The sequence below is a fragment of the Panthera uncia genome (assembly GCF_023721935.1).
Source record: "Panthera uncia isolate 11264 chromosome D3 unlocalized genomic scaffold, Puncia_PCG_1.0 HiC_scaffold_8, whole genome shotgun sequence".
Taxonomy (NCBI): Eukaryota; Metazoa; Chordata; class Mammalia; order Carnivora; family Felidae; genus Panthera; species Panthera uncia.
Window position 1 is genome coordinate 83013812 of NW_026057586.1, and position 25025 is coordinate 83038836.

Below are 25025 nucleotides of genomic sequence, written 5' to 3' on the forward strand. Positions count from 1 at the left end.
AGAAACCCCACGACCATTAATAGTCACTTCACATTTCTCCCACACCCTAGCCTATGGCAACCACTAATCTGCTTTCTGTCTCTATGGGTTTGCTTACTCTGGATATTTCATATAAATAGAATCCTACAACATGTGGTCTTTGGGGACTGGTTTCATCATGTTTTCAAGGGTCATCCATGTTGAGGTATGTATTAGTGCTTCTCTCCTTTAATGGCTGAATGGTTACTAAACTACTTTCCTAGCCCCATTTCTCATTTTTCTTCACTCAAACCCTAAAGTTGAGCTGCACTGGATTACTTGTCCTTCTCCATACTCTGCTTTTGTTTTCTTTCTTCCTTTTTTTCTTTTTCTTTCTTTCTTTCTTTCTTTCTTTCTTTCTTTCTTTCTTTCCTTTCTTCCTTCCTTCCTTCCTTCCTTCCTTCCTTCCTTCCTTTTGTTTATTTTTAAGAGAGAGAGCGCCAGCAGAGGAGTGGGACGGGGAGGGGCAGAGAGAGAGGGGGACACAGAATCCAAAGCAGGCTCCAGGCTCCAAGCTGTCAGCACAGAGCCTGATGCAGGGCTTGAACCCACAAACTGTGAGATCATGATCTGAGCGAAGTCGGGTGCTCATCCAGCTGAGCCACCCAGGCGCCCCTTTTGTTTCATTTCCTGCCCCTCCTCAGACCTTTCTCTGTGCATTCACACCTCTCACAAATGTCACCTCTTCACAAAGTGCCCTGAGTGTTCTCCCTCCCCCCACAAAGGGTCCCGTTTTTCCTCCCCATGGTCCTTTTTTTATTTCAACCGATGATGCTTATTTTTTCTATATATTTACTTAACTTTAATCCTCCTACTCCACTGTGATTGCCATGAAGGCACTAACTTTTTAAAATCCCTTTCCCACAACTTCAAATGTAACAAGTGCTCATCAAATATTTGCTAACTTGCATGGCATTGGTATAACCCAGTGGTTCTAAACTGGGGACAGTTTTGTTCCCCAGGGGACATTTAGCAATATCTGGAGAGCTTTTTGGTTCCCCTAACTAGGAGGTGAGGTGTGCTACTGACATCTAGTAGATAGAGGTCAGGGTTGCTGCTAAGCAGCTTCCAATGCACAGGGTAGTCCCCTACGCACCGCCCCCCTCCCCCCCTAACACACACACCAAAAAAATTATCTGGCCTTAAATGTCAATAGTGGCAAAGTTGAGAAACATTGCCACAAACTAATTAATGCTCCTTTTGAATAGGTTAGCAAAAAGAAGTTAGGAGAGATCAGTGTATGACTTTGGCAGAAAATCTTATTAAAGAATTTTTTTTCTTTTTTTAGGAGCTGAGGGTAACTCCAGTGCAAACCTCTTTCCTAATGCCATAGTAGGTGCCCTGGGAACACAGATGGTATTTTCACCACTTGTTCGCCTTTGAGAGTGACAACTGACCTCCCAGGAATCTTTGAAGTGCTAGGAATGTAATTCTGTTAAGGAAGAAAACTCTTAGGGATTTTTAAATCTATCAAAATGTCAAAAGTGAATAGTACTTCTGGGGGAGGGCAGAGGAAGGTGTTTTTTTAAAGTATCCTCTTCTGGGGGTGCCTGAGTGGCTTAGTCGGTCAAGCATCTGACTTTGGCTCAGGTCATGATCTTGGGGTCTGTGAGTTTGAGCCCCGCACTGGGCTCTGTTCTGATAGCTCAGAGCCTGGAACCTGTTTCAGATTCTGTGTCTCCCTCTCTCTCTGCTCCTTCCCCACTTGCGCGCTCTCTCTCTCTCTCTCTCAAAAATAAACAAACATTTAAAAAAATTTAAAGTATCTTCTTCTGGCTTCCCCATGATGGTGAAACTTTTCAGATCTATCTCTGGAATAAATGATTCAAGGGAACCTGAGGCCTTGTCTCCTCTCCTTTCTAAAAACTGCAAAGGAGTTTTGAGAAAGGATTCTGTTCACATTGTGCTCCAGTGAGCAACTCACTTGCAGGAAACTCATTTGCAGGAAACTCAAGGCACCCATATCATTTAACTGAACACAGCAGCCCCATCAGAGCAGAGGTTACCAGCTTCGGAGGCACTCATCTCATCCAACCGGTTCTTGTGAGTGACACGGAAATTAGATAATATATGCTCTGAAAATGAAAGGTAGGACAGTCTGAAGGAGTTTGACGAGGCAAGGAATAGGGGTTGACGTGCTATTTTAAAAAGTTTGTCCTTGGGGTAGAATTACCTGACAGCCCGGCTGGGATTTGGTAGTGGTGTGTGTGGTTGAAAGAACAACCTTTAGCACAGCTGGCATAGACATAAATGCCAAGCAGAGGATCCACAAGACTCTACCCCCTCTTCTGGACGTGCTCCAATTCTTGTGGGCCATAAAGAATAGTAAGGCGGGACTGCGTTCTTGGAATCGCCATATCTTTTATCCAGTAAATGAACTTTTATTTAGTCTGCATAGTTGACAAAATGCCCTTGCTATGTGAAGTGATTTATTCAGTCCAATTTTTATGAAAACCCTTAAGGACAGAAACATATAGAGTACTCGGCACACCGAAACACAGAAGTGTTTAATGATGACAGTAATTAGGATAATGCAACAATGTGCTTTGAGTGAATGTTTGGCAGGACTTTAGATATATTAAGAATCACTTAAAGATATATAAAAGATATATGTATATCTTTTATATATATATATATAAAGATAGATATATATAAAGATATATAAAAAAGAATCACTTAAAGAATGAAATGGGAGTCCCCAGAGTAACTGCAGTTCTGTCAAAAGTGAATCGGAAGAAGACCAACGCATCTGAGTGATATTTATGTTTTAATAAAATTAAAAATTATTCCAAATTGGATCACTTGCCTCAAATCTCAATTTTCCTTTGTAACCACCCTTCAATCATTCTTGTATTCAATGTTATTTTTTATATTATTTATGGTTTCTATTCAATTATTTCCTCTTTTATTCAACATGCAATTACAAACTCCCTACCATGTGCCAGGCTTTACATTGGATTCTAATAATACAATGGCAAATGATTCTTGCCCTTGAAATTTTAGCAAATAGAACTATTCATTCATTCTTTCATTCATTTACTGAAGTATCCACTGTGTGCGCATACATTCTGGGTATACAGCAACAAAGAACATAGGACCCTGAGATAATAAAATTACATTCTAGTGAGTAGAAGGAAGGGCAAGAGCAAAGGTCCTGAAGCAGCTGTGAGCATGGCTAGAGCCCAGCTAGTGAAGGGGACATGGCACCAAATGGGATGGAGAGGTACCCAGGGCTAGATTATGTATGGCATGGTATGTAATCTGGCATGGTATGTAATCTGTACGTGCATACACACATACAAACATATTGCACATATTGGGTGAGCTAACCTTTCCATTAGATTACAAACTCGCCGTTAAATTTAGTTATTTAACCTAAATAATTTCAGAAGAAGTGTGTTAATAGTCAAACTTTGGAGAAGGCTACTGTGCTGTTTTTATTAGGGGTGGGCTGAGAGCTTGATAGAAAAAGTAAAAGAACTGCCTTTCTTGCCAAGGGCTGTCCTTCTGAAGAGAAGAGGTAGCAGCCATAGAAGGAGAGAGGAGAGACCTCATCTTTGCAAGTCTTTGGCACTGCACCTCTTCTGGGCAACTCAAGCTAGAGGTCAGAAGACCTGCTCATACAGGTGGACCCTCAAGATAATTAAGATTTGGGGCAAAGAAGTTTGGGGCTTGGAATTTTTTTATTACCAAATTGGCAGAACCATTTGCAAAGTCTGAAACACTTCTATATAGCCATATCTACAGTGACCATTTTTGTATCGACATCACTATCTTCTCATTCAACCCCTAGTCTAATAAGGACAGTAACATCTCCCCGAATTTTCCTAAATAATATGCAAAATGGCTTTTATTTCCAGATTTCTGCCTCTTAACCCTTCCAATATATAAATTCTGGAGATGTCACTAGAGTAGTATTATGTGACCTGACTCTAGTTTCTTTTGGATTTTTCTTTTAAGGGATGGTGGCGTTATTTAAAACAATAACCTTTAAAATACGTGGTTAAAACAGGGAGGAAACTTTCAAACAGCCCATCTGTAATTCTCAGTAAATGAATTTAGGTCCCGCGTCTGGGGAATCCTCAAACGTCCTGGATGGTAGGCAGTGAAGTAAACAGAGACTACAACTCCCAGGAGACATTGTGTCCACTCCCTCTGCGCACGCTCGACCTCAAAGGCAGCCTGAGGCACGGGGCCCGAGAGGGCGTGGCTTGGGCCCGAGCCGCGAGCCGTAGGCGGGGCTATAGGCGTGGCCACGGGGGGGGCGGCGCTGCCGGCGCGGCCCGGAACACGCTAGTGGAGCGGAAGATGGCGGCGGCAGCGGTGGCTGCAGCCTGGACCCCAGTCGGGCTGAGGCGGAGGAGCCGCCGGCTCTGACCTCGCTCTGGCTCCGGTGCGCGCGGCGCAGCGTGTGCGAGGCCCCGCGCGTCGGGCAGGGGCGGCGCCGGCGGCTGTGCGCCGCCCTGAGGAGCGCTCCGGCAGCGGCGCTGCTGCGGCTGAAGAGAGAGCCGGCTCCGGGCCTCCGCGTCCTCCTGCTCCCCGGGCCCCCCGCCTCCTCGGGGGGGCGGCGGCGGCGATGTTCTCGGTCCTCTCGTACGGGCGGCTGGTGGCCCGCGCCGTCCTCGGCGGCCTCTCGCAGACCGACCCCAGGGCCGGTGGCGGCGGCGGCGGTGACTACGGGCTGGTGACGGCCGGCTGCGGCTTCGGCAAAGACTTCCGTAAGGGCCTTCTCAAGAAGGGCGCGTGCTACGGGGACGACGCGTGCTTCGTGGCCCGGCACCGCTCGGCAGACGTGCTCGGTGAGTCCCCGGCTCGGGTCCCCCCGTCTCAGCCCCGGATCCGCCTCCTGGGGACTTCCCTGCTCCGGGCTTTCCCCAGTTCTCCGGGCGGTGAGAGGAGCCCGAGAGCCAGTAGTAGCTGCAGGGAGGGAGCGCTTACTATGTGCCAGGCGCGATGCCAAGCGCTCCAAGGTGCGTTTTCCGTTGGAACAACCCCCATTTTAGAGATGAGGAAACTGAGCCGCAGAGCGGTCGAGCTCTGGGCTCAAGGTCACCCTTGAGATGTGACCAGTTTGTCCGAGTCCAGAACAGCACTGTTAGTCACTTGGCTCTGCTAGTCCCGACGACCTCGTCCCTTCCCCCGGAGACACCTGCAGACTCCTAACCTCGCTCTTGTTCCCTCCCTGCCTCCTCCCTCTGCGTGGCCCGGAGATCTCTGATTCTTCGCGTACTCCTGACGCCGCAGCCTGTCCCCGGGCTGCGGGATCCAGAGCGGACTGTCGCGAGCCCCAGACAGCCCGGCCGCATTCTTTGACCGCCTCGATGGTGACCAGATCTCCATCCTTTTCGGAGTCTCGCAGGCGGTGGCGGTGGCGCTGGCCTGGTGAAAAAACACTCGCAGTACCTTCTCCCAAACTGATCTTGCCCGCTTGAGGTCACTTGGGGTGGAAGAGAATCTCCTTGACCCAAAATAGAATGGTCGAACCTTCTTCAAACTGCAGCCAAGAAAGCTTTGAGAAATTGGTTCAAGCCTTTTCAGGCCACAGGTGCTTCCGAAGGGCCTGTTCCAGTTACACCTTTGGGGACGGGAGACTAGCGTGAGAACTTACAGAAAGGGCTAGATATAATTCACAAGCAATCACAAAGTTTGTCATAACGTACGTCTTTGGAGACAATGTGTATGCTATAGAGTCGTATGCCATTGAATCTCCTTTAATGAGTAAAAGCACTTCCTTTGAAATTGAAGGACATGCTGTCATTGAATTGGGTTCAAATGTCACTTTGGTTTCACTTCCCAGGTGAGATTGAGTTTTTGATTACTTTAAATTTCATATGCTGGGGCAGAGTTTGGCGTTGGAACAAATGGTCCTGTAACTTTTTATGACAATAATTATTTTCTAATTTGATCTCAGAATAACTGCTCATTATCTTTGTTTCTACTGCATGCAGTGTTTGTGAACATGGTATAGAAAGGTTGTTCTCATTTTAATTTATGAATGACCCCATTACCTGGGTAGAAAAAATCATTTAGTGTTTAGGCAACACTCTTGATGTTAACTGTAAGAGGGTGGGAGAGGGTTCCTTAGGTGAAGGAGCTTGTAGATATTGAAGTCGGCTTGACCCTGATTCCGTGTATTTTTTTTAAAGGGCTGTCAGGAGCTGTCTTTTTCCATTACATTTAGAAGCTTCATTTAGTGAGCTTGTGACCTGTGCTGCTTTTTCAAATTGCACTCATAGTGCAACAGGATAGGTGACAATGAGCCACTAAGGTTCCCCCTTGTAAATCTATGTAGTGGCTTTTGTGAAATATTTGCAATTTGATGATTTGGGGACATTTTAATGAGCCAAATCCCTGTACTTAAGCTTGATTTAAAATTTTTGAAAGGGGCACCTGGGTGTCTCAGTCAGTCGAGTGTCTGACTTTGGCTCAGGTCATGATCTCGTGGGTCTGTGAGTTAAAGCCCCACGTCGGGCTCTGTGCTGCCAGCTCAGAGCCTGGAGCCTGTTTCGGATTCTGTGTCTCCCTCTCTCCCTGCCCCTCCCCCACTCATGCCCTGTCTCTGTGTGTGTGTGTGTGTGTGTGTGTGTGTGTGTGTGTGTCAAAAATAAACAAACATTAAAAAAAAAATTTTTTTTTTGAAGGCTACTTTCTTAATGAAGTGGGGGTATTTCTAAGGATGGAGGAATTTTGGTCAAACCCATTTTGAAAGATAAACCTATCATCTTGGCAGAAACCCTGCCTAATTTGGTGCTGAGCCTTGCCAGGCTGGCTCTGTGATCTGTGATTTTGGGCAAGAGCCTCTCGACTCATTTTCCTCATCTAAACTAGAGGATGGACTACCACTAGAGAGTGGACTACGTGACCCTTAGGGACTTCTGACCATCAGATCATATTTTCTTTTTGTTTTGAAAAGACGGCACCCTTTGCTATTTTGCATCTGAAGTAACGGGCATTACTTCCTATCTTACTCACATGGGTACCTTCAGTATATTTCTTCTGTTTTATGTTTGGTGCTAAAGCAGTGGTTCTTAACTATCCTTGTTTCACAGTCTCAGGATTTTTGAGTGCCCAAGGGCTCTCTCTCCAGAAAAATGTGCATGGAGGCAAAATTTTGTACAGGCATTCAAGGACTTCACTAACCCCATGAAGTCCATCTGTGTACGACCTAGAGGTGCATGCACGGGGACCAGATTAGGAACTGCAGCTCTGTACCCCTTCCAAAAGGGAGGCTGCCAGGCATAACCAAACACGTGTTGCTTATGTCACCTAGGGGTGGTCTTTGGCCATTTTTGACAAAGAGCCATTTTAAGAGAGAGAGAGACTGAGTGTGTGTGTGTTTGGCGTACAAATCAGGGAAGACAGGTTCTCTTGGACTGTCCTGTTTTGGAGGAGCTCTTCCAGAGAGCCATCTTGGGAGCCACCGGAAACAACTGAGTTGGCCTCCTTTCTTTGGCTTCCACTTTGTGTGATGGTTACTTCTATTTTATTGACACCATCCCCTCACAGGCAGCTCTGGTTATCTCTGGCTGTGAGAGAGGCCAAGCATCTCAGCACATCTTTAGTAGTGCTTTTTCTCTAGAAGTTGGAGTTCTAAACTGAAATGTGTTAAAAGACCGTTGAATGATGTTATGTTGAACCTCAGTGCTTCAAACCTTCTAGTTCTACAGCTAATTCATTTTCTTTGGGTTGACACCATTTGTTGCTAAGTATATGTGCACCTCACTGTGGTCATTTAGAACTAACTCCTTGACTGTTTGGAATAAAAGCTGTTTGTTTCTTTTTGTATTAGAAAGAGAAAACTGTTGTTTTTCTTTAATTTAGAATTGATCTGTTCTATTAGTCATGCAGTGACTAAAAGTACCTGGTGCATTACAACATTTTGTAGAGTCCCCACTGGATTTCGTTTAGGAAAAACCGACTATGGTGGGTGTGGTGAGACATAGGAACCACTCCTATCCCTTGGAAAATTGGCAAAGGTGCTTTCTCTTTATTAGGTCCAACAGGAGGAAACCAGTACCAGCAGGGGCTATACGTGCACTTTTCTTTTTTCTTCTTCCTTGTGGCTAATCCTGAGTTCTTTCATTACTCTATGTGGCATGGATGCCTAAGTACCCAAAAATATGAGAGCTGCCTAGTGTGTAACTGCTAGGCCTCCCACAGCCCTAAGCTGCTTAACAATAGAATCCAAGACTGTTGAGAGTTGTAAGACTTAGAAACCTTGGAGACCAGTGAGAAGATGGACGCCTACAGAGGGTCAAATGATTTTGCTTAGGTTACTCCACTAGTTAATAGCAGCACTAGGACTAGCACCCAGACTCCCCATTCCTGTCCTCTTTCCGTTGCATCACTAGTTAGATTTTCTTGAAAAGATAGGTGAATTCAAAACCAGTCTGTCTTTAGGTACCGTTTGTCCTTTTAATGCTTTTCTGCTTAAGGGTGTGTGTGTGTGTATTTACAACTTCTGCATTCACACTATGACTCATAATTAAAATGCAACAAAAACTCCTCTGCATACTAAAGCACAGTTAACTGAAACCACTTCTTTACAAATGGCAGCATGGTCTCTGCCATCTAAAATCTGACCTCTGAAAATTGAGTATTTGTAATGTAATTCTTAAAAAACTGCAGGATATTTATTTAAGCTAGACTTAACTTGAAACCTTAAAGAGAAATGAAAAAAATGTCATATTCTAGCCTTTAGGTATGATTTTGATCGTGGCCAGGATTTCTGAAGTGTTTTTGTAAGTAATGGCAGTCTTAAAAGTAGTTGTCTTTAAGGTGTAAGGATTATGTGAACAATATAAACATTAAAAGTGTATTTAGGAAGTGAATACACTAGGTAGAATTTTATGTTTTCCAACAGTCATGATAATTTTAATGTATTTGGTTGAACTTCTGTACCCAAAAGTGAGTTATCCTTTTAATAGCAAAGTAGTCACCCTGGGAGAGTGTGTATGTATGCTAATTTAAGCCTTTGAAGAAGACCTCTTTGAAACTTGCCTCAGCTAAAATTTACGCTGTATCAGGAAACTAGTGTTATTACTATATAGTCATAATTTTCTGAAAGCCAAATTTTAGCCTGATCTACATCTTGACAGCAGACATGACCTTGGTTGAATTTTTAAAAATTGAGGTATAGAATTCATCTGCCATAACATTTGCCTTTTATAATTAAAAAATTTGGGGGTTACCTGGGTGGCTCAGTCAGTTAAGTATCCCACTCTTGGTTTTGGCTCAGGTTATGATCTCATGGTTTTTTGGGGTCGAGCCCCACATCAGGCTCTGTGCTGGCAGCTCGGAGCCTGCTTGGGATTCTCTCTCTCCCTCTCTCTCTCTCTGCCCCTCCCCTGCACATGCTGTCTCTGTCTCTCAAAAATAAATAAATAAAAATAAATAAATAAATAAATAAATAAATAAAACTTAAAAAAAATTAGTACATTTAGTACTAAATTTAGTATTTAGTACATTCACAAGATTGTTCAGCTGCCACCACTGACTAGTTCCAGAACATGTTCATCCCCACACAAAAAAAAACCCCTGTGCATTAGCAGTCACTCCCCGTCTCCCCTCCCTCAACCCCTGGCAACAGAAAGTAGATTCTGACAATAGATTTGCCTATTCTGGACATCTCATATAAATGGAATCATACAAAATGTGGCCTTTTGTATCTAGCTTTTTTCACTTAGTATATTTTCAAAATCTGCTCACATTATAGTTTGTATCAGTGCTTCATTCCTTTTAATGGCTGAATAATATTCTGTTATATGGAAGGACCCCGCATTTGTTTATCCATTCATCTATTAATGGACATTGGGTTGTTTCTACTTTTTAGCTGTTGTGAATAGTGCTGTTGTGACACATTCATGTACAGGCTTTTGTATGAACGTATATTTTTCATTCTCTTGGGTATATATCTAGAAATGGAATTATTGGGTCTTATTATAACTATAACTTTATGAGGAATATAGTTGTTTTTTATATAATTATTTTTACATACTTATAATTATCCAAGGGAAATTTTTTTTAAAAGGTAAAAATCAAATTTAAGTTCTAAGATTAATCAGTACTTTAAATATGCCTGATTTCATAATCTATGTACTTTCAAGAGAAAATTGTGGAATATTAAGGAAATATGAGAGTTGTGGGTTTAGTAAAAGAGCCTTCTAGGACCCATAGAAGCAACAGGGCTTAAGAAGTCACTGGCCAAAAAAGGAAAGAAAGAAAAAAAAGGCCATGCATTTGACTAGTTGCTGTCTGATTTTTCTGAGTGTTCTTTCATTGTGTAATAAATAAGATTACAGGGTTGCTGGGTAGAGGAATTTTGCTGTTTGTTTTTTAAACCCTTTCTCCCTGATATTTTTCTCATTTTGTTATACAGATATATTGTACTTTTCTTAAGATTCTTATAAGGCACATTATTTTTAAAGTCATGTCCTCATTTGTTTTACTGTCAGAACTACTTTTCCTTTGTTCAGTCTTTAATCTAGAGATTTCTCAAGCTTAGTTTTAAATTTTCCTAACTCTCAGCTTCTCTCTCAATGTGTTAATCTTTTTAAAGGATTCTAGATGAATCTTTTTTATAGAGCAAGTAACTGAATTTTGAAAGCATGACTGTTTATACTTTTTAGAAAATACATTTTTTTTAAAAGGTTTTAAATTGTAGCAGAAGGTAAGATGCATATGTTAGTTAGCTGGTTGTGGTGGGGTTTTTTCGGAGGGTGGAGGAGAAGGGGCTGGATCTAAGGAGGCTGTTCCCTGAACTTTAGCACTGCTTTATGAAACTGGGCAATACCTAACCTGAATAGTAGCAACAGTATCCAAATGGAGTTTGTACTCATGTGTGACTCACGAAGCATTATATCCAGGCCACAGTATTTGACCTACAACCATGTCCTTTGAGTAAATGCTGATGTCAAGTTCAGGCTGAATGTCAAATGCATTTTATGTAAGTCCCGTGCCTTTTAGAGAGGCCTTACTTGGGGCTTTAGGTTCAGAATTTTCAGGAAAATGCTTTAGGAAAGTAAGTTAACAGTATTTTCTTTCTAAAGAAATTTGACTTTTTAGGGGCACCTGGGTGGCTCAGTTGGTTAAGCATCTGACTTCGGCTCAGGTCAGGATCTCACACTCTGTGGGTTCTAGCCCCACCTTGGGCTCTGCCCTGACAGTGCAGAGTCTGCTTAGGATTCTCAGTCTCTCAGTGTCTCTCTGTCTCTCTCTGTCTCTCTCTCTCTGCCCCTCCCCTGCTCGTGCTCTCTCAAAAATAAGTAAATAAACATTTTTTTTAATTTGAAAAAAAAGAAATTAGACTTTTCAAACCAGAAGTTCTAGTTAGCTGAAAAACAGTGTGCGTTGTGAGTTTGCCTTTCAAAATTAGTGTTAACTTTTGATCTCATTTTAAGAAGTGATGCCCTGGATCCTAATTTTTGTCATTAGTAATAAAATTTAGTGATCTATTTTGTTTGGGAGTTGTCAAATATTTTAAAAATCTGGTATTTTTCTATTTCCTTGAGAGCTAAGTCATTTGTTTCCTATTATTAAACAATACACACAATTGACAGAATTGCATCATAAATCAAGACTTTTTGCAAAAGCTGACTCATTGCAGAGGGCATTAGGCTGATAACATACTTAATCATTTAAACTTGAGTTGGCAAGTGGCACAGATCTTACAATTTAGTTTAAAATTTTGAAGAAGAAAAGATGTTCAGTTCTTTTGAATAAGATCCCAAACAGGATTTTGGATGGATTGTGGGGTGGGGTACAAAGCTTTTCCTTGAAGAGTGAAAACACTTCACTCAGTTTTTCCTAAGCATTTATTCAGTATCTTGACACAATATATGATTCATCAGTGCTTTATATGTAGTGCTTTAGATTTTACAGTGCATTTTTGTGTTTAACATTATTTAATCTTTTAACTAGAATAGCTGTTCTTATCTCCATTTAATCTGCATCTGTTTCCTCATCTGTGAAGTTGACTCCTCAATAAGGTCGTTAACAGCTGGTATCATAGCTGGGACTTGGGCCTAAGTTTCCTGCTTGGTTATCTGGTGCTTTTAAATAAATGCTTTTGTTTTGTGCTTTAAAAAGTAACCCATGTTCAGAAAAGCACAGTATAAAACACCTGTACATCATAATTCAGCTGTAGTCAGTGTGGCTTCCTCTAGCTTTTGTGTATGTACAACAATATATATATTATTAAATAAAATTGAGTTAACAGTAATGTTATTTTTTGTAATGTAAATTGAGCATATTTCCTTACATAATTGCATCACATTTTACTGCGTGCATAGTCCATAATTCATTTAACCAGTCATCTATTTTTCATTATTTAGATTATTGCCAGTTTTCTTTCATTTTTTAAAAGATTTTATTTATTAAGTTTTATTTATGTAAGTAATCTCTACACCCAATGTGAGGCTCAAACTCACACCCCAAAATCAAGAATCGCATGCTCTACTGACTGAGCCAGCCAGATGCCCCAATTGCCAATTTTCTGTTTTGAGTAACATTAGAATGAATGAATGTCTGCATCTGAATATTTCCTTAGAATAAATTCCTTGAAGAGTTCTTGTGTCAAAGGCTACAAACAGTTGCAAGGCCTCTGATATGAATTTTAGCATAGGTCCCTTCAAAAAGGTTATAGTAATTTATCCTTTTTCAGTTGTTATGAAATTGCTCTCATTAGTAAGCTTATTATTGATCTTGAGTCTGTCACATTTAATTAACAATTTATAAATTTACCAGGTTCTTAAACAGTTGTTTTGTGGTGAATAAGTTTGGTGAATAGTTCTAGAATTGATTGAATTGTTGGTATGAATCCCACAGGCTACAAAATGACTGCAAAAACTTTGCCAGAGACTACAAAAGTGACTTACTACAAAGAATGCTTTCTGTTGAAAGACCCAGTACTATTTTGACTCAGGCCAATTCTAACACATTTTTGTACCGATTTTTCTTTTACTCATTAACAGACTATTTTGAAAAGAAAAGGAATTTCTTTTTGCGAGTCTGTGTGCCACTATGACTGTACATTTTGATCTTTCAAGGATGCTACCCAGCAAGTTTTTTGATTTATCAGAATTTGTCCATGCTGTCATTTGATGTCTATGAAAAAGATTAGCTGTGCTGAATGAAGCAAACAAAAAGTGCTTCTGTTTTCACATCAATGTTTGGATAGCAGTTTAGGATAAGAAAATAGAGGTGAGCTATTTGCATAAGAGCTAGAAAACTGTTCCTGGTCTTTAAGTCAACCACTAATTGGTAATATGGTCATTAATGTTTCTATGAAATGAGGAACTCTAAACAAAGATGTCTTATGCATACATTGTTTTTAAAAATTCACTTAGTTCTTGAGCATCAACTTTGATCTTATTGCTTTTCTTGTTCATGTATGCTAAAGTCGCTCAACAGTTAGTGGTCTTTGGATAACAAAGTGTGTTTTGTGAATACATTCCATGTATACATATAAATTTCTTTACAGATCAGATGAATTCAGTGAAGTAAATTAATACTAATCGATAACCCTCTTTTATTCTTTTTTTTTTTCTTCTTTTATCAGAGTTTCAAATTGAAAAATGGTTGGCCTGACATTTTGTTAGGCTTAATTAGACTTTTGTCAGGTAGTAACACTTAAAGAAGAAACATTTCCAACATTTTTAAGTGGTTAAAACTAAAGTAAAAGGACATGGGGCAGTATTCTTACCCTCTGAATCATTATTGCAATGTCTCTGAAAACATACATGTGATGGTGTAATAAAGAAGAAAGGAAAATTTGGGAAGGTTAAAATGGAGCCTTTGCTTCAAAACTAGCTCATGCAATAAATGTAATGTATGTGAAAAAGAAATCATAGCTGTATGTTAACCTTTATTTTATAGTTTCTAAATCAGGTTCCCTTTTCTTGCAGTGTGATTTAGAATCCCAGAATCTTAGTTCTTAAATGAACTCGAGAGAATTTGTCCTTCCTGTCGCTTATTTCACACATAAGAAAAGTAAAGCTTAGACAAGTGATTTGGCCAGTTTCCTACAGCAGGTTAGTGGCAAAGAAAGCTGGGAGTGGTGTTCTCTCCTGACTCCCTTTTAGGATTCTTTCCATCAAACTTTCTTATAATGGTCTGTGACGGGAGCATCCTGTAGCTAGCACAACACCTTGTGCAACTCTACGATAAAATATTGGGTACGTTCTCTTTTTGGAGTTCTCAGATGAAAGTTTGTATACCAGAGTGTTGGTATTGTAACTTTTCAGTACAGTCACCTGAATTCATTGTTTACAGGTTGCTTCCTTGGTGGAGAAGACCAAGAACAAAACAGACTTCAGCCTGGAAGTTTCATAGTGGGGCAGGGAAGGCCACAGGAACAGGATAAAGAATACACATCAGGTGTTATGGAAGCCTGGAGTCAGGCCTCGAGAGATGGGTTTTCAGTAAATGGAGGCAAATGAGAAAAATGGTGAAGCTCTCCAGATTGAGGGATCAGCAGAGACACTGGAGATTCTCTGAACTACAGCTGTTTTGTGGCTAAAGAGTAATTTGGGCCAGCTGGGTGGGTTTGGGAGGGTGGTTGAGAATTGTTAGAAAATAGGTTGAGACCAAACTGTGGAAGGTCACAATTGCTGTGTTAAGTAATTGGGTGTTTCATTTTTGTTGTTGTTAGGAGGCTATAGAAAATGTTTTCACTTTTGTTTTGAGTTTGGTTTCGTCATTTTTGAAGAGGTACCACATTCAAATGGTACAAAATTCAAAAGATACTATAAATTTAAAAAGGTGCAGAGTAAAATGTCTCTCTTGGTTCTTCTAGCTGCAAAGTTCCTCTCCCAGAAGGAACTAATGTTACCGGTTTCTTATGTATCCTTCTAGAGAATGTTTTTACATATACAAGTAAAAAAGTGTATATACATGGAAGGTATTTGACTAGAAGAATAACATGGACATAGTAAGCTTGTAAAAAGCAAAAAAGAAAGAAACGAAAATGATACAGAGAGTGTAATGGGAGAACAGGAAGCAAAAGACCAGTTAGGAAGCTACTGAAATAGTGTGTTAGAAAAGGCTTTAACTAGGGCAGTGGAAAGTAGTTGGGCTTCAGACTCATTGCAGACATAGAACCAATAGTCCTTAGTGATAATTGGACAAAGAGGATGAAAGAGAAAAGAGGAATTGAAGTTGATTTTGAGGTTTTGCATCTGGAAGCTTCCTTAAGGTTTCTAGCCTACAAGTGTGGGTGGGTTGGGCTGCAAGAGAAGGAAATGCAAGAGAAGGATCAAATTTGGGAATGGGAAACAGGGAATTGCTTGTTGGGACAGGCATTTCAGAGGTGGAATCATCTGGCTCATAGAATGTTTAAGTCCAGCTGGCCTTAACTAAGTTCTGAGTGCTCCAGTAGTGATTCTCATGAGAATCACCTGTGCAGTTGGTTCGCCATACTTTGCTAGGATGTCCAGGTCCATCCTGGGCATACTGACTCAGGAGGTGGGACTTGGATTCCACAGGTAATGTCATTGTGCAGCAAGAATTGAGAACTGTTATGCCAGCTACTAGGCCAGCACCCAGAGATGAAAAGGATGGTTGGTTAGCAATGTGAAAGAGACTCCGCCCTGAAGGGGAGTCACAATATAAAGAGAAAGGAGACAGGAAAGTTGTGATAGAGGTGCTGTGATTATTGTAGTGACTGAAAGGAATGGTTTAGGCCAATTTATGTATCACCAGTTGTTATGTAAGATTTTCCATTTAAAATAAGGAATATCTAAATCTGAACCCTGGCACCTAGCAGACAGCAGGCACTGAAGAGATATTTGTTCACTAAGGTTATTTCAGAATCACTTCTGAAAAAGGAAAACTAATTTCTTCAAAGTGTAGGTTGATCTGTTTTTCTTTGTATATTTTGTAGAGACGTATATGTTTGTTCCTTAATTCCTGTTAAATGTTTAATGAGATACTGAATGGTGGTGGATGTGTGATGGGAAAAGTTGAATGGACTCCATTCATCTTTTATATATTACCTGTGAGTGGGAATTGTCTTTTGGTTGTGACCACAGAACAGTGTTTGTAAACTACAAACACTGATCAAAGATTGCTTGATATAGACTGTTCTGTATGCTGTTATTTGGTCTTAGAGAGGCATAAGTCTCTCTTCATGTCGACTATGAGCTGAGCACCCATTTACAGGTGAAGATGCTAAGGCTCAAAGAGCTATCCAAGGGACACCCTTGGATACACATTACCCTGGTCCTGGAGCTGCAGTTTGAACCCAGATCTGACTCCAAAGCCTGTGCCCTTGCCTAGTGTATATACACTGCTTTTCAAGTCAGAAATGATCATTTAAAACTTTGTTTTACTAAGGTGATCTTTGCTGAGTCTGAATACTACCTTGACATTAGCTATTCCTAGGCTAATAGTTGAGCAAAGCCCCTTCATTAAAGCAAATAAAGGCCTCAGTTGAACTAACTAGTTCAGTGGGCCGCAAGGACTTTGGTGGTTTCAGGCCAGTCCTTTCCTTCAGGAGACCTCCTTTATAGGCCTGAACTCCTGCAGTGAATTGTTTGGGCTGATTGCTGGTCAGAGGTTCCTGGCTGGAATGTAATAAATAGGCATTTACCTGGAGGTCAGGTTTCTCAGCTCTTAAGAGTTCTACCCTCACCTTTATTACTGCACTTTATCCATATTAGTCAGAATCTTAAGGAACTGCCCAAATTGCCTCTCTTGTCAACCTCCTCCCCCATGACTCATGTTTTCATCCTTCAAGGCACAGATCAGGCACTTCTCTTCTCCATGAATACTTTCTTGATTCCTTCAGCTAGATGTAATCTGATCTTTACTTTAGTTTTTATTGGTGCATGTTTATTTTGTTAGAGCCATTTATCATAAACCTCTCCAAACCCTTCTTCCCTGCCACAGTCACTACCACTTGATTTTAAGCTCCCTGGGCAGGAAATCTTTTATTATATGTAAATCCCTTTAGCTCCCTTTCACTACAATGTCATGCATATAGAAAATGTTCAGTAAACTGTGTTGAATAACTTTAATATTGAATGTAAGTGTAAAATATAGTTCTGACTGGATTTATATAGGTTTTGTAATCCCTCCCATAAAGGTAACATATATACTCATTACTGAAAAATGGGAATATCGTGGAAAATGGAAAGAAGAAAAAACAATTATTGGTCCTACCACTCAAATATCATTACTTAGTGAAACAGTGTGTAGGAAAAAAAATTAATTAGTGTTTAGAAATTAAGGGACAGTTCTCCACTTGGCAGGCTTATTCGGAGAAATTATGTTCTCATTTTTTAAAAAAAGAGTGTTTGTGCCAGGGCTACATGTGACTCTTGACCTCTCCCAGAGGGTGGTATTTTAGTAAAGGCCAGCTCTTATTTTTATAGATGGGTGAGAAAAGCAGGGAGGTAAATAAGTATCCTCTTTGGGGTTAGGTCAAGGATATATAGCTTAATTGTCATAAATATTATGTTAACCTTTAAGACCAGAATTCTAGATCTAATCTTATAAATTACAAGCAAAAGGAAAAATTCTTTTTTAGCCTAAAGGGCCAGTACAAGTAGGTACACATCAGATAACTAACTAGGCTTTAATTGCTGTTGTTTTCTTATTTAAACATTAAATCATTAGGTGTTATATAACATTTTCTAATATTTAGAAACAGAAGTCTTGGCTTTAATAGAAGCCCTTAATTCTATAACACACTAAGGGCCCTGCCCATACACTTCACAGTTCACAATAAGTGTGAGCCCATGATTTGCCTGTTGCTTCCTTCGGTTCGGAAAGCACTGCTAACAGCATTTAGCATTTGAGGAAGATACCGTTGCAGCTCAGAAAGGAGTGAAGTGACCTTCTCTGTGACTTCACCTTCAACTCTTCAGTTTGATGAGAAGGTAGTGATTCATACCGAAGTCTATAAGATACCAAGTTCCCCAAGTCACGCTGAGCCAGACATTCCACATTAAGTGTTGGTATTTAAACAGAAGAGCTAAAGTTAGAGGAAGAACATTTTAATTTTAATTTTATTTTATTTTGCCTTCACAGTATCATTTCCTAATCCTTTTAGCATTTTTCACTACTTTTTGAAGGCAAAGCAACTGCCCAGAGTTGTCTGGAAATTACCATCTCTAGATAATGAAGTATTCTGGGCAGTAGGGGTGAGTGTGTGTGTGTGTGTGTGTGTGTGTGTGTGTGTGTACATTTTAATTTGATTAATCACGAAGTAATTTTGTGTTTACTAAGCTAGTAAGAAATAGCAGCTATATTGTTCAGAATTCTAAAACATAAAATGGACCATTCTGCTTTGGATCCTTATTTAAGTGCCTCAGACAATTCCCTTTCTTTAGCAGAATTTGAGTTTTGTTTATAGGTTCCACTTTCACACATTTTACCACAGAGTTGAACTTTTCTTCCCTTCCATTCTTTCAGCTTCATGGCCTCAGCTCTGAGTTTGCTGTTCTGCTTAGAGATCTTGAATTCTTGACGTAGATTTTTCTCCGGAGAATCAGAAGAAGCAGGTTTTGTTGTGATTAATGAAGAATGGTTGCTTTGGGGAAACTTTTTGCAAAGGGAATATATCACTTGCTTGTTAAAGCAGAAAGAACATCATAATCTATATAATTTCACCTCTAGAGAACTGAAGGACTGTTAGTCAAAGCAAATTGTACTTTTCTGAATAACTCAACTGTTGAATTTTTTTTTTTCAGTAATTCTGCTTTTTATTCCCTTTGGGATAATTATTTGCAGATACAACATTTCACAGTCCTGAATCACAGGGGAGTGTTCTTAATGCCCAAATAGTTGAGGCTTCAGCAATGTTGATACAAATAAGATCTATTCTATTTGATAGAAATTGAGTTTATACTCTGATCTCATTTTTCTTTAGTTATAATGCTTCATGTTGTGATGTCTCTAGACAAATAAGATTAGCTCGGAAAACGCTAGATGATAGTATTTGAAAAAGAACCTTTTCATCTGAAAAGGAGCTGGCCATAGCACTGCAATAAATACTGCCTAGCCAGGGCTTCATTAGATGAATACTTGCTGCAGAAAGTGTAAAAACAGATATCCTGATCCCTCCTTATTCAACTCTTGTGATCCAGCCAGAATCTTACTCAGTTTCTCTTCTGGAGTTTCAATTCACTATCAAGTACCCATCTTAGTAGATAGGAGATGTGTTTCACTCATGGAAAAACAATCCCTGTCGAACTGTCTTGCTTCACTAGAGTGTGAGGCTCAATGTAAAATGCCTCAAGATCATCAAAAATGCAAAGAATAAAAGCTATTACCTTTGGGTACTAGATAATATCTGAAATTCTGCCAGAGTCTATTTTTAGATAAAATTGTCAAATCTTTTTTCACTGATACTTACATAAAAATTGAAATTTAGAATTTATTCTCTAGGCGTCACTTTCTTCTGGAAAATGTTTGCTTTGTAACTAATTGCATGTCAGTCGGAAGGTGAGTGTAGTAGGAAGGGCTTAAGAATGGCAACCTCATGCTTATGGCTGATAATGGACCATACTAGAGAGACACAGACTAATGTTGGCTTAGTTCAGAGTCTTTTTCAAGGTGAGCCTTTTGCAGCTAGGTGACCATAAGTAATTGGAAAGATAGGATTGTTAAGCTTCCACAATTTCAGCTTACAAAATCTTTTCTCCTTCAACTTTTGGCCTAGAACAAAGCTATTAAGTAAAAATTTAAGTTTAATAAAAAGCCAAATGATTTTTTTAAAGTACGCAAAATTTTGTTTTTATATGATTATAAGTAAGGAAAAGACAAAAATGTGTTAATAAATGAAAATTGGCTGTTACTTTTAAGAATTTTCTTTTTATAGAAAGATACACTTAAATGATGGGAAACACACCAGAATTATCCTATCTTCTTTTCTCTTAACTCTTCACTTTAGAAAAACAGTCTACAGGAAACTTACCAAAATATTATGTGGAAAATTATAATCATCATAAATATTTTCTGGTTGATTATCTTCCACTTTACAAAACTGGCATTTCCACGTAAATAGTACACCTAAGTGAATTTTCTGTGTTCTGTAGTCTCCTCTCAGCCTTTTGCTTGGCTATTTCAGATATGTAACCATTATCTTACTCTAATAATGGTTTTAATTGGATTTGGGGGTCAAAGGAAACACTTAAGCTAGATGTATGCTGACAGAATGTTATTAATGGAGACATAAGATGATTATAGTGAATTAAAGGAAATAGCTTCTATATTCAGTGTAAACTCTCCGGTGGCATTCAAAGCATTCCCAGTCATTAATTCAGGCCTACCTTTTCAGCTTCACCTCTTTTCACCTCTAAAGCAATTATATCATTTTGCCAAACTGGACTATTTCCTTAAACTTTAATCAGTTGTAAAAAACTTAATCAGTTATCATATCTGTGATTGTAATTTGATGCCTGGAGTAAAATGCAATTCACAAATGAGCTATTTGACCAGGAATTCTCATTCCTAAGGTCCCCACTTGACTCCTTGAACTTACTACTCTCTGTGTTCTCCCTGAGCATCTAATCCACCCCTAATGGCGTTACTTCCCAATCTTTGTCAAAGATGTGGCTCTGATTACCTCCCCAGCTGCAGACTTACAGTTCCTGACTTTTCATACATAACATTTCCTTAAAAATGTCCTCCTGCTGCCTAAAACTCAGCATACCCAAGACAATTCAATATTTTCTAGAGGCATTTCCACTCCTTTCCCAACTGGAGAGTCATCTAATCAATACTCATTCCTGAAATCCAGAAACCTGTTGACATAAAATACGTTGATATCAAGTCCAGGTGTCTTTCTGTATTCATTCCTTTGTATTTCTAGTGAGTATTCTATTTTTCTCGTTAACGTCTAAACTAAAATCTTGCAGCTGATGCCTGACCTCCATCCTCTTCCCAACCCATTCTCTCCACTGCTATCAGTATTATTCTTCTAAAATATAGATTAGAAAAAAATATATATATAGATTAGATTATATCACTTTTACCCAGGAAACTTGATGACTTTATTGTCTATAGCAGTGCTATATATACTGTAAACTACATAATGTAATCTTAAATTTTGTAGTAGCCACATTTAAAAGAGTAAAAATGAAACAGATGCAGTTAATTTCAATTAATATATTTTATTTAACCCACAATATCTAAAACATTTCAACCTATTCAGTATAAAACTATCACTGAAGTATTTTATAGTTTTTTTGTACTACATTTTTGGAATCCAGTGTTATTTTACATTTAACAGCACATCTCAATTCAAACTAGCCACATTTCAAACTCAGTAGCCACATGTATCTAATAGCTCCCGTATCAGTTCAAGTCTATAGCGTAAAGTTTAAAGTTCTTGGATCACAACTCTGAGCCCACAACTTCAGCTCCTGCCCTGCATTTTTCAACTTAACTTCTCAGCACCCAAACCCCAGCCACACCTAATTGTCTACCATTCTTTTCCTGTTATTACTTTCCTTTGCCTGTGGAAGTGACTTACCTTCCAGGGCCTAATCTGAATGTTATAAGCGAAGGCTTGCTCCATTCCCACAGGGCACCATGAGCATTAACCATTTGTTCTTGACCCTCCTATAGCAGCATCTGTGGGAGCTGTGTGTCTAGTTCCTGTGTGAGTAGTTGCTGCCCACTAAGAATGTGAACTGCTTTCTCATAGGTAGGATGTGTCTCCCTCAGCCCCGCTTCTAGTATTTGCTGTGGTCTCCCTTTGCTCTTAGGTATGTTCTTATTTGCCGTTTCATATCTTTGGGATCTTAAGCAATTTCTCCTTTAACAGTTGTTTTCGTTACCTTTGAAATGTATTCTGAGTGAAATTTCTCTTTATATCTGGATTAATTCCACTGTTTAAAAGGTGTTATTCCTTTGTGGATGGAAGCTTTTGCTTGTGCATGAGAGGAAATACTCATTTCCTTGTAGAAATAATTGCCTAATATGAATTAAACTAGGTTTCAAATATACATGTGGTAGGTTATTCTGGTTTTAGCCTGATTCTAATCCCAAATATGACTCTTCCTATTACATAACTTGTTCTTTGTGAGTAAATTATTTATGTATACTAAGGCATTTTTTTCCCACAGCTTTATTGAACAGTTTATAGGCTTTTTGAATCTCCTTCTTGCCCTGAAGAGATTTCTCCAGTGGAGCTTTGCCTAGGATTTTTTCCCGTAGAAAAGCAAACAGGTGCTTGAAAGGTTACACTCTATTCTGGGAGAAATCTGATTAATGTTGAAGAGCTGTGTCAGGTCAGACTCTATAACCTGCTGACAGATTATTTAGTGAGTGCCAGGATCAACTCTCAACGTTATCTCAGATTTTAATGGTTTTCTTGTGAAGGGCATTTGCAGATGAAACCACTTTGTATTTAAAATTAATTGTGGCTCTTAGAGACTGGTTAAAAAGAAATTCTTTCCTCAAGCAGGCAGTAATTTGAAAAGAACAAATGATTCATCAGATGAAGTTGCAACGGTTATAATTAACACAAATTATTGCATTTAAAATAATGGTGAGGGGTACCTGGCTGGCTCAGTCGGTGGAACATGTGGCTGTAGGTCTTCAGGTTGTGAGTTCAAGCCCAATGTTGGGTGTAAAAATTACTTAAAAATAAAATCTTTAAAAAATAAAATAATGGTGAAATCTTACCCCCAATAAGAATTCCTCAAAAGAAGTTCCTATTAAACTATCTTAAATTCTGTGAAAAATTTCCAGATATCCTCAAAATTGCTTGAAAAACAAAAAAGTGATACTTCTTCCTGGTAGGGTAGACCTCAGTCATCCTTGATACTTGTCTTTCTCCACCACTGCTATACCTCCATCCAGTACCCCAGTGAGTCCTTCTGTTTCACTGGATCTCCAATCTCTGTACACTGACTGCACTGCCACCATTTCACCGCTGAGTTACTAAGATAGATTCCTGAGTCGTCCCCTTTTTCTGCTCTTGCTCTCCACACAGCCAGCAGAAGAATCTTTTTTCTTTCTTATTATCATTGATAATAATAATGGAAATTTTAAATAACGTATAGTGGAAAATTTGTATAACGGAAAATTTCAAATATATATCAAAGTAGAGAAATGAGAGTGCTTCTCATTCCACTTTATAGTTTTCCACTCATGGCCAATCTTATTTCATCCATTCCTCCATCACTCCTCCCCCCTATTGTTTTGAAATAAATCCCAGACACCATATCATTTAATCAACTAATTTGGAACTGCCCCGTAGTGAAATTTTGCTTACTGGTTGGTCATAAAGGTAGGAAAAGTTGCTGTCCTAAGAGGGATATTGCTTGCCACCTTCCTTATACTCTCTTCCGATTATGTTTCCTCTCATTTTTTTTCAGGATGTATTCCACTTCTGTTTGAGAAATGCAGTCACCAGAAAACAGAGTTTCATGTGTCCATTTCATATTTGTTTGGTTTTTCTGGGTCCATTTCATGTTAAGCCAGTCTTTTCAGGATGCATATATAGACAGACACTCTCCTACTTTTGTACCAAATAAGTTCTTTAAAATGTGTGTGAAAGTTGAACATACAAAAATGTAAATATGTATGTGGGGAGGATGTTTAATGCTCAGCAAGCCTTAAAAATTATAAAATTCCTAATATTTTTATTATAAAATCAATACATAATCATTATAAAAATAAATTTTAAATAGTTCAGAACAGTATGAAGTTAAAAAGCTAAAGTCTCACCATTTGTTCACTGATCATTTTCAGTCTCTTATTTCCAAAACTACTATTAATACTTCTTATAGGTCCTTCCAGAAAGGTTGATATATGGTCATTTAAAGCCTTAATAATGTATATATATATCTGATCTTTTAGTTCCCTCAGTTCATTTAAATTTAGCAGACAGAAATTGATTTTAATGTTGAACAACTAGCTTTGGGTTTTGTAAGGAGTTGAATAGGAGGTAGTATGATGTTGACTTTGGTGTCTTACTGACTTTCTTAAACACTAGTTTCCTTTTGATAAAGGAGTCTTGTGTACACTCTGAACTCATCAGCAGCTCTATGGACCCATGCAAATCTCAATACCATTGCTATCCAATGGAAGTACAATGTGAGGGGCCCCTGGGTGGCTCAGTCGGTTGAGGGTCTGACTCTTGATTTCAGCTCAGGTCATGATTCCAGGGTTGTGGGATTGGGCTCCACATTAAGTGTGGAGCCTGCTTAAGATTCTTTCTCTCCCTCTGCCCCTCTCCCCTCTGCCCCTCTCCCCTCTGCATACTCTCTCTCACCCTCTCTCTCGGGGAGAAAAAAAAAAAAAGGTGAACCACACATGTCATTTTAAATTTCCTAGTATTCACATTGATAAAACAAATAGAAACATGTGAAATTAATTTTAATCTTTAGCACATTATATCCAAAATATTATTTCAACATGTAATCAATATAAAAATTTAGTGAGATATTTTACCCTTTTCTTATACTAAGTTTTCAAAATCCAATGTGTGTTTTATACTCAGAGGACTTCTTAATTTGGATCAGCACCATTTCAAAGGCTCAGTAGTCACTTGTGGTAGTGGCTGTTGTATTAGTGCTGACCTGTACAGAATAGTGGCTGTCTCTGAGGGAGGAGGAAAGAGGATGGGATATGTTTTTAATTATTTCTTTATTTCATAGTTATTGACCAAAATTTGAAGTTAGAGTTTGCTGTGTTTGATATCCTGAATGATTGCCAGCTCTGGCTCAGTTGTATTATCACTATCATCAGCATTTTTTTAAAAAATCAGTTTTCATTCTTATAAAATAGAACACAGTAATAACATAAATACTTCTATACGAAGACGATAATCCTGCTGAAGTTGAACTCTTGGCTAATAGGCAATGCCACCCTGTGGTAACACACATATTTATTCATCAATTTATGAAAGATTGAATTCTAAGTAGAGAATGTGAATTAGGAGTATTAGTGTATAATACATTATTTTTGAGAGAGAGACAGAGAGAGCACACACGGAAGAGGCAGAGAGAGAGGGGGACAGAGGATTTGAAGCAGGCTCTGCACTGATAGCA

General features: G+C 39.2%; 1 protein-coding gene across 3 annotated transcripts in view; it reads left to right on the forward strand.

Moving 5' to 3' along the window:
- The first annotated feature begins 4151 nt into the window (after nucleotides 1–4151).
- PPTC7 (protein phosphatase targeting COQ7) overlaps nucleotides 4152–25025 on the forward strand; it is a 33960-nt gene continuing 13086 nt past the window's right edge. For all 3 annotated transcript variants that reach the window (XR_007455238.1, XM_049619340.1, XM_049619341.1), the window contains exon 1: nucleotides 4152–4817. Coding sequence is in view for 2 of the 3 variants with exons in the window: in XM_049619340.1 (XP_049475297.1) it covers nucleotides 4595–4817 (223 nt within the window). In the remaining variant the exon portion in view is untranslated. The remainder of the gene's footprint in view (nucleotides 4818–25025) is intronic.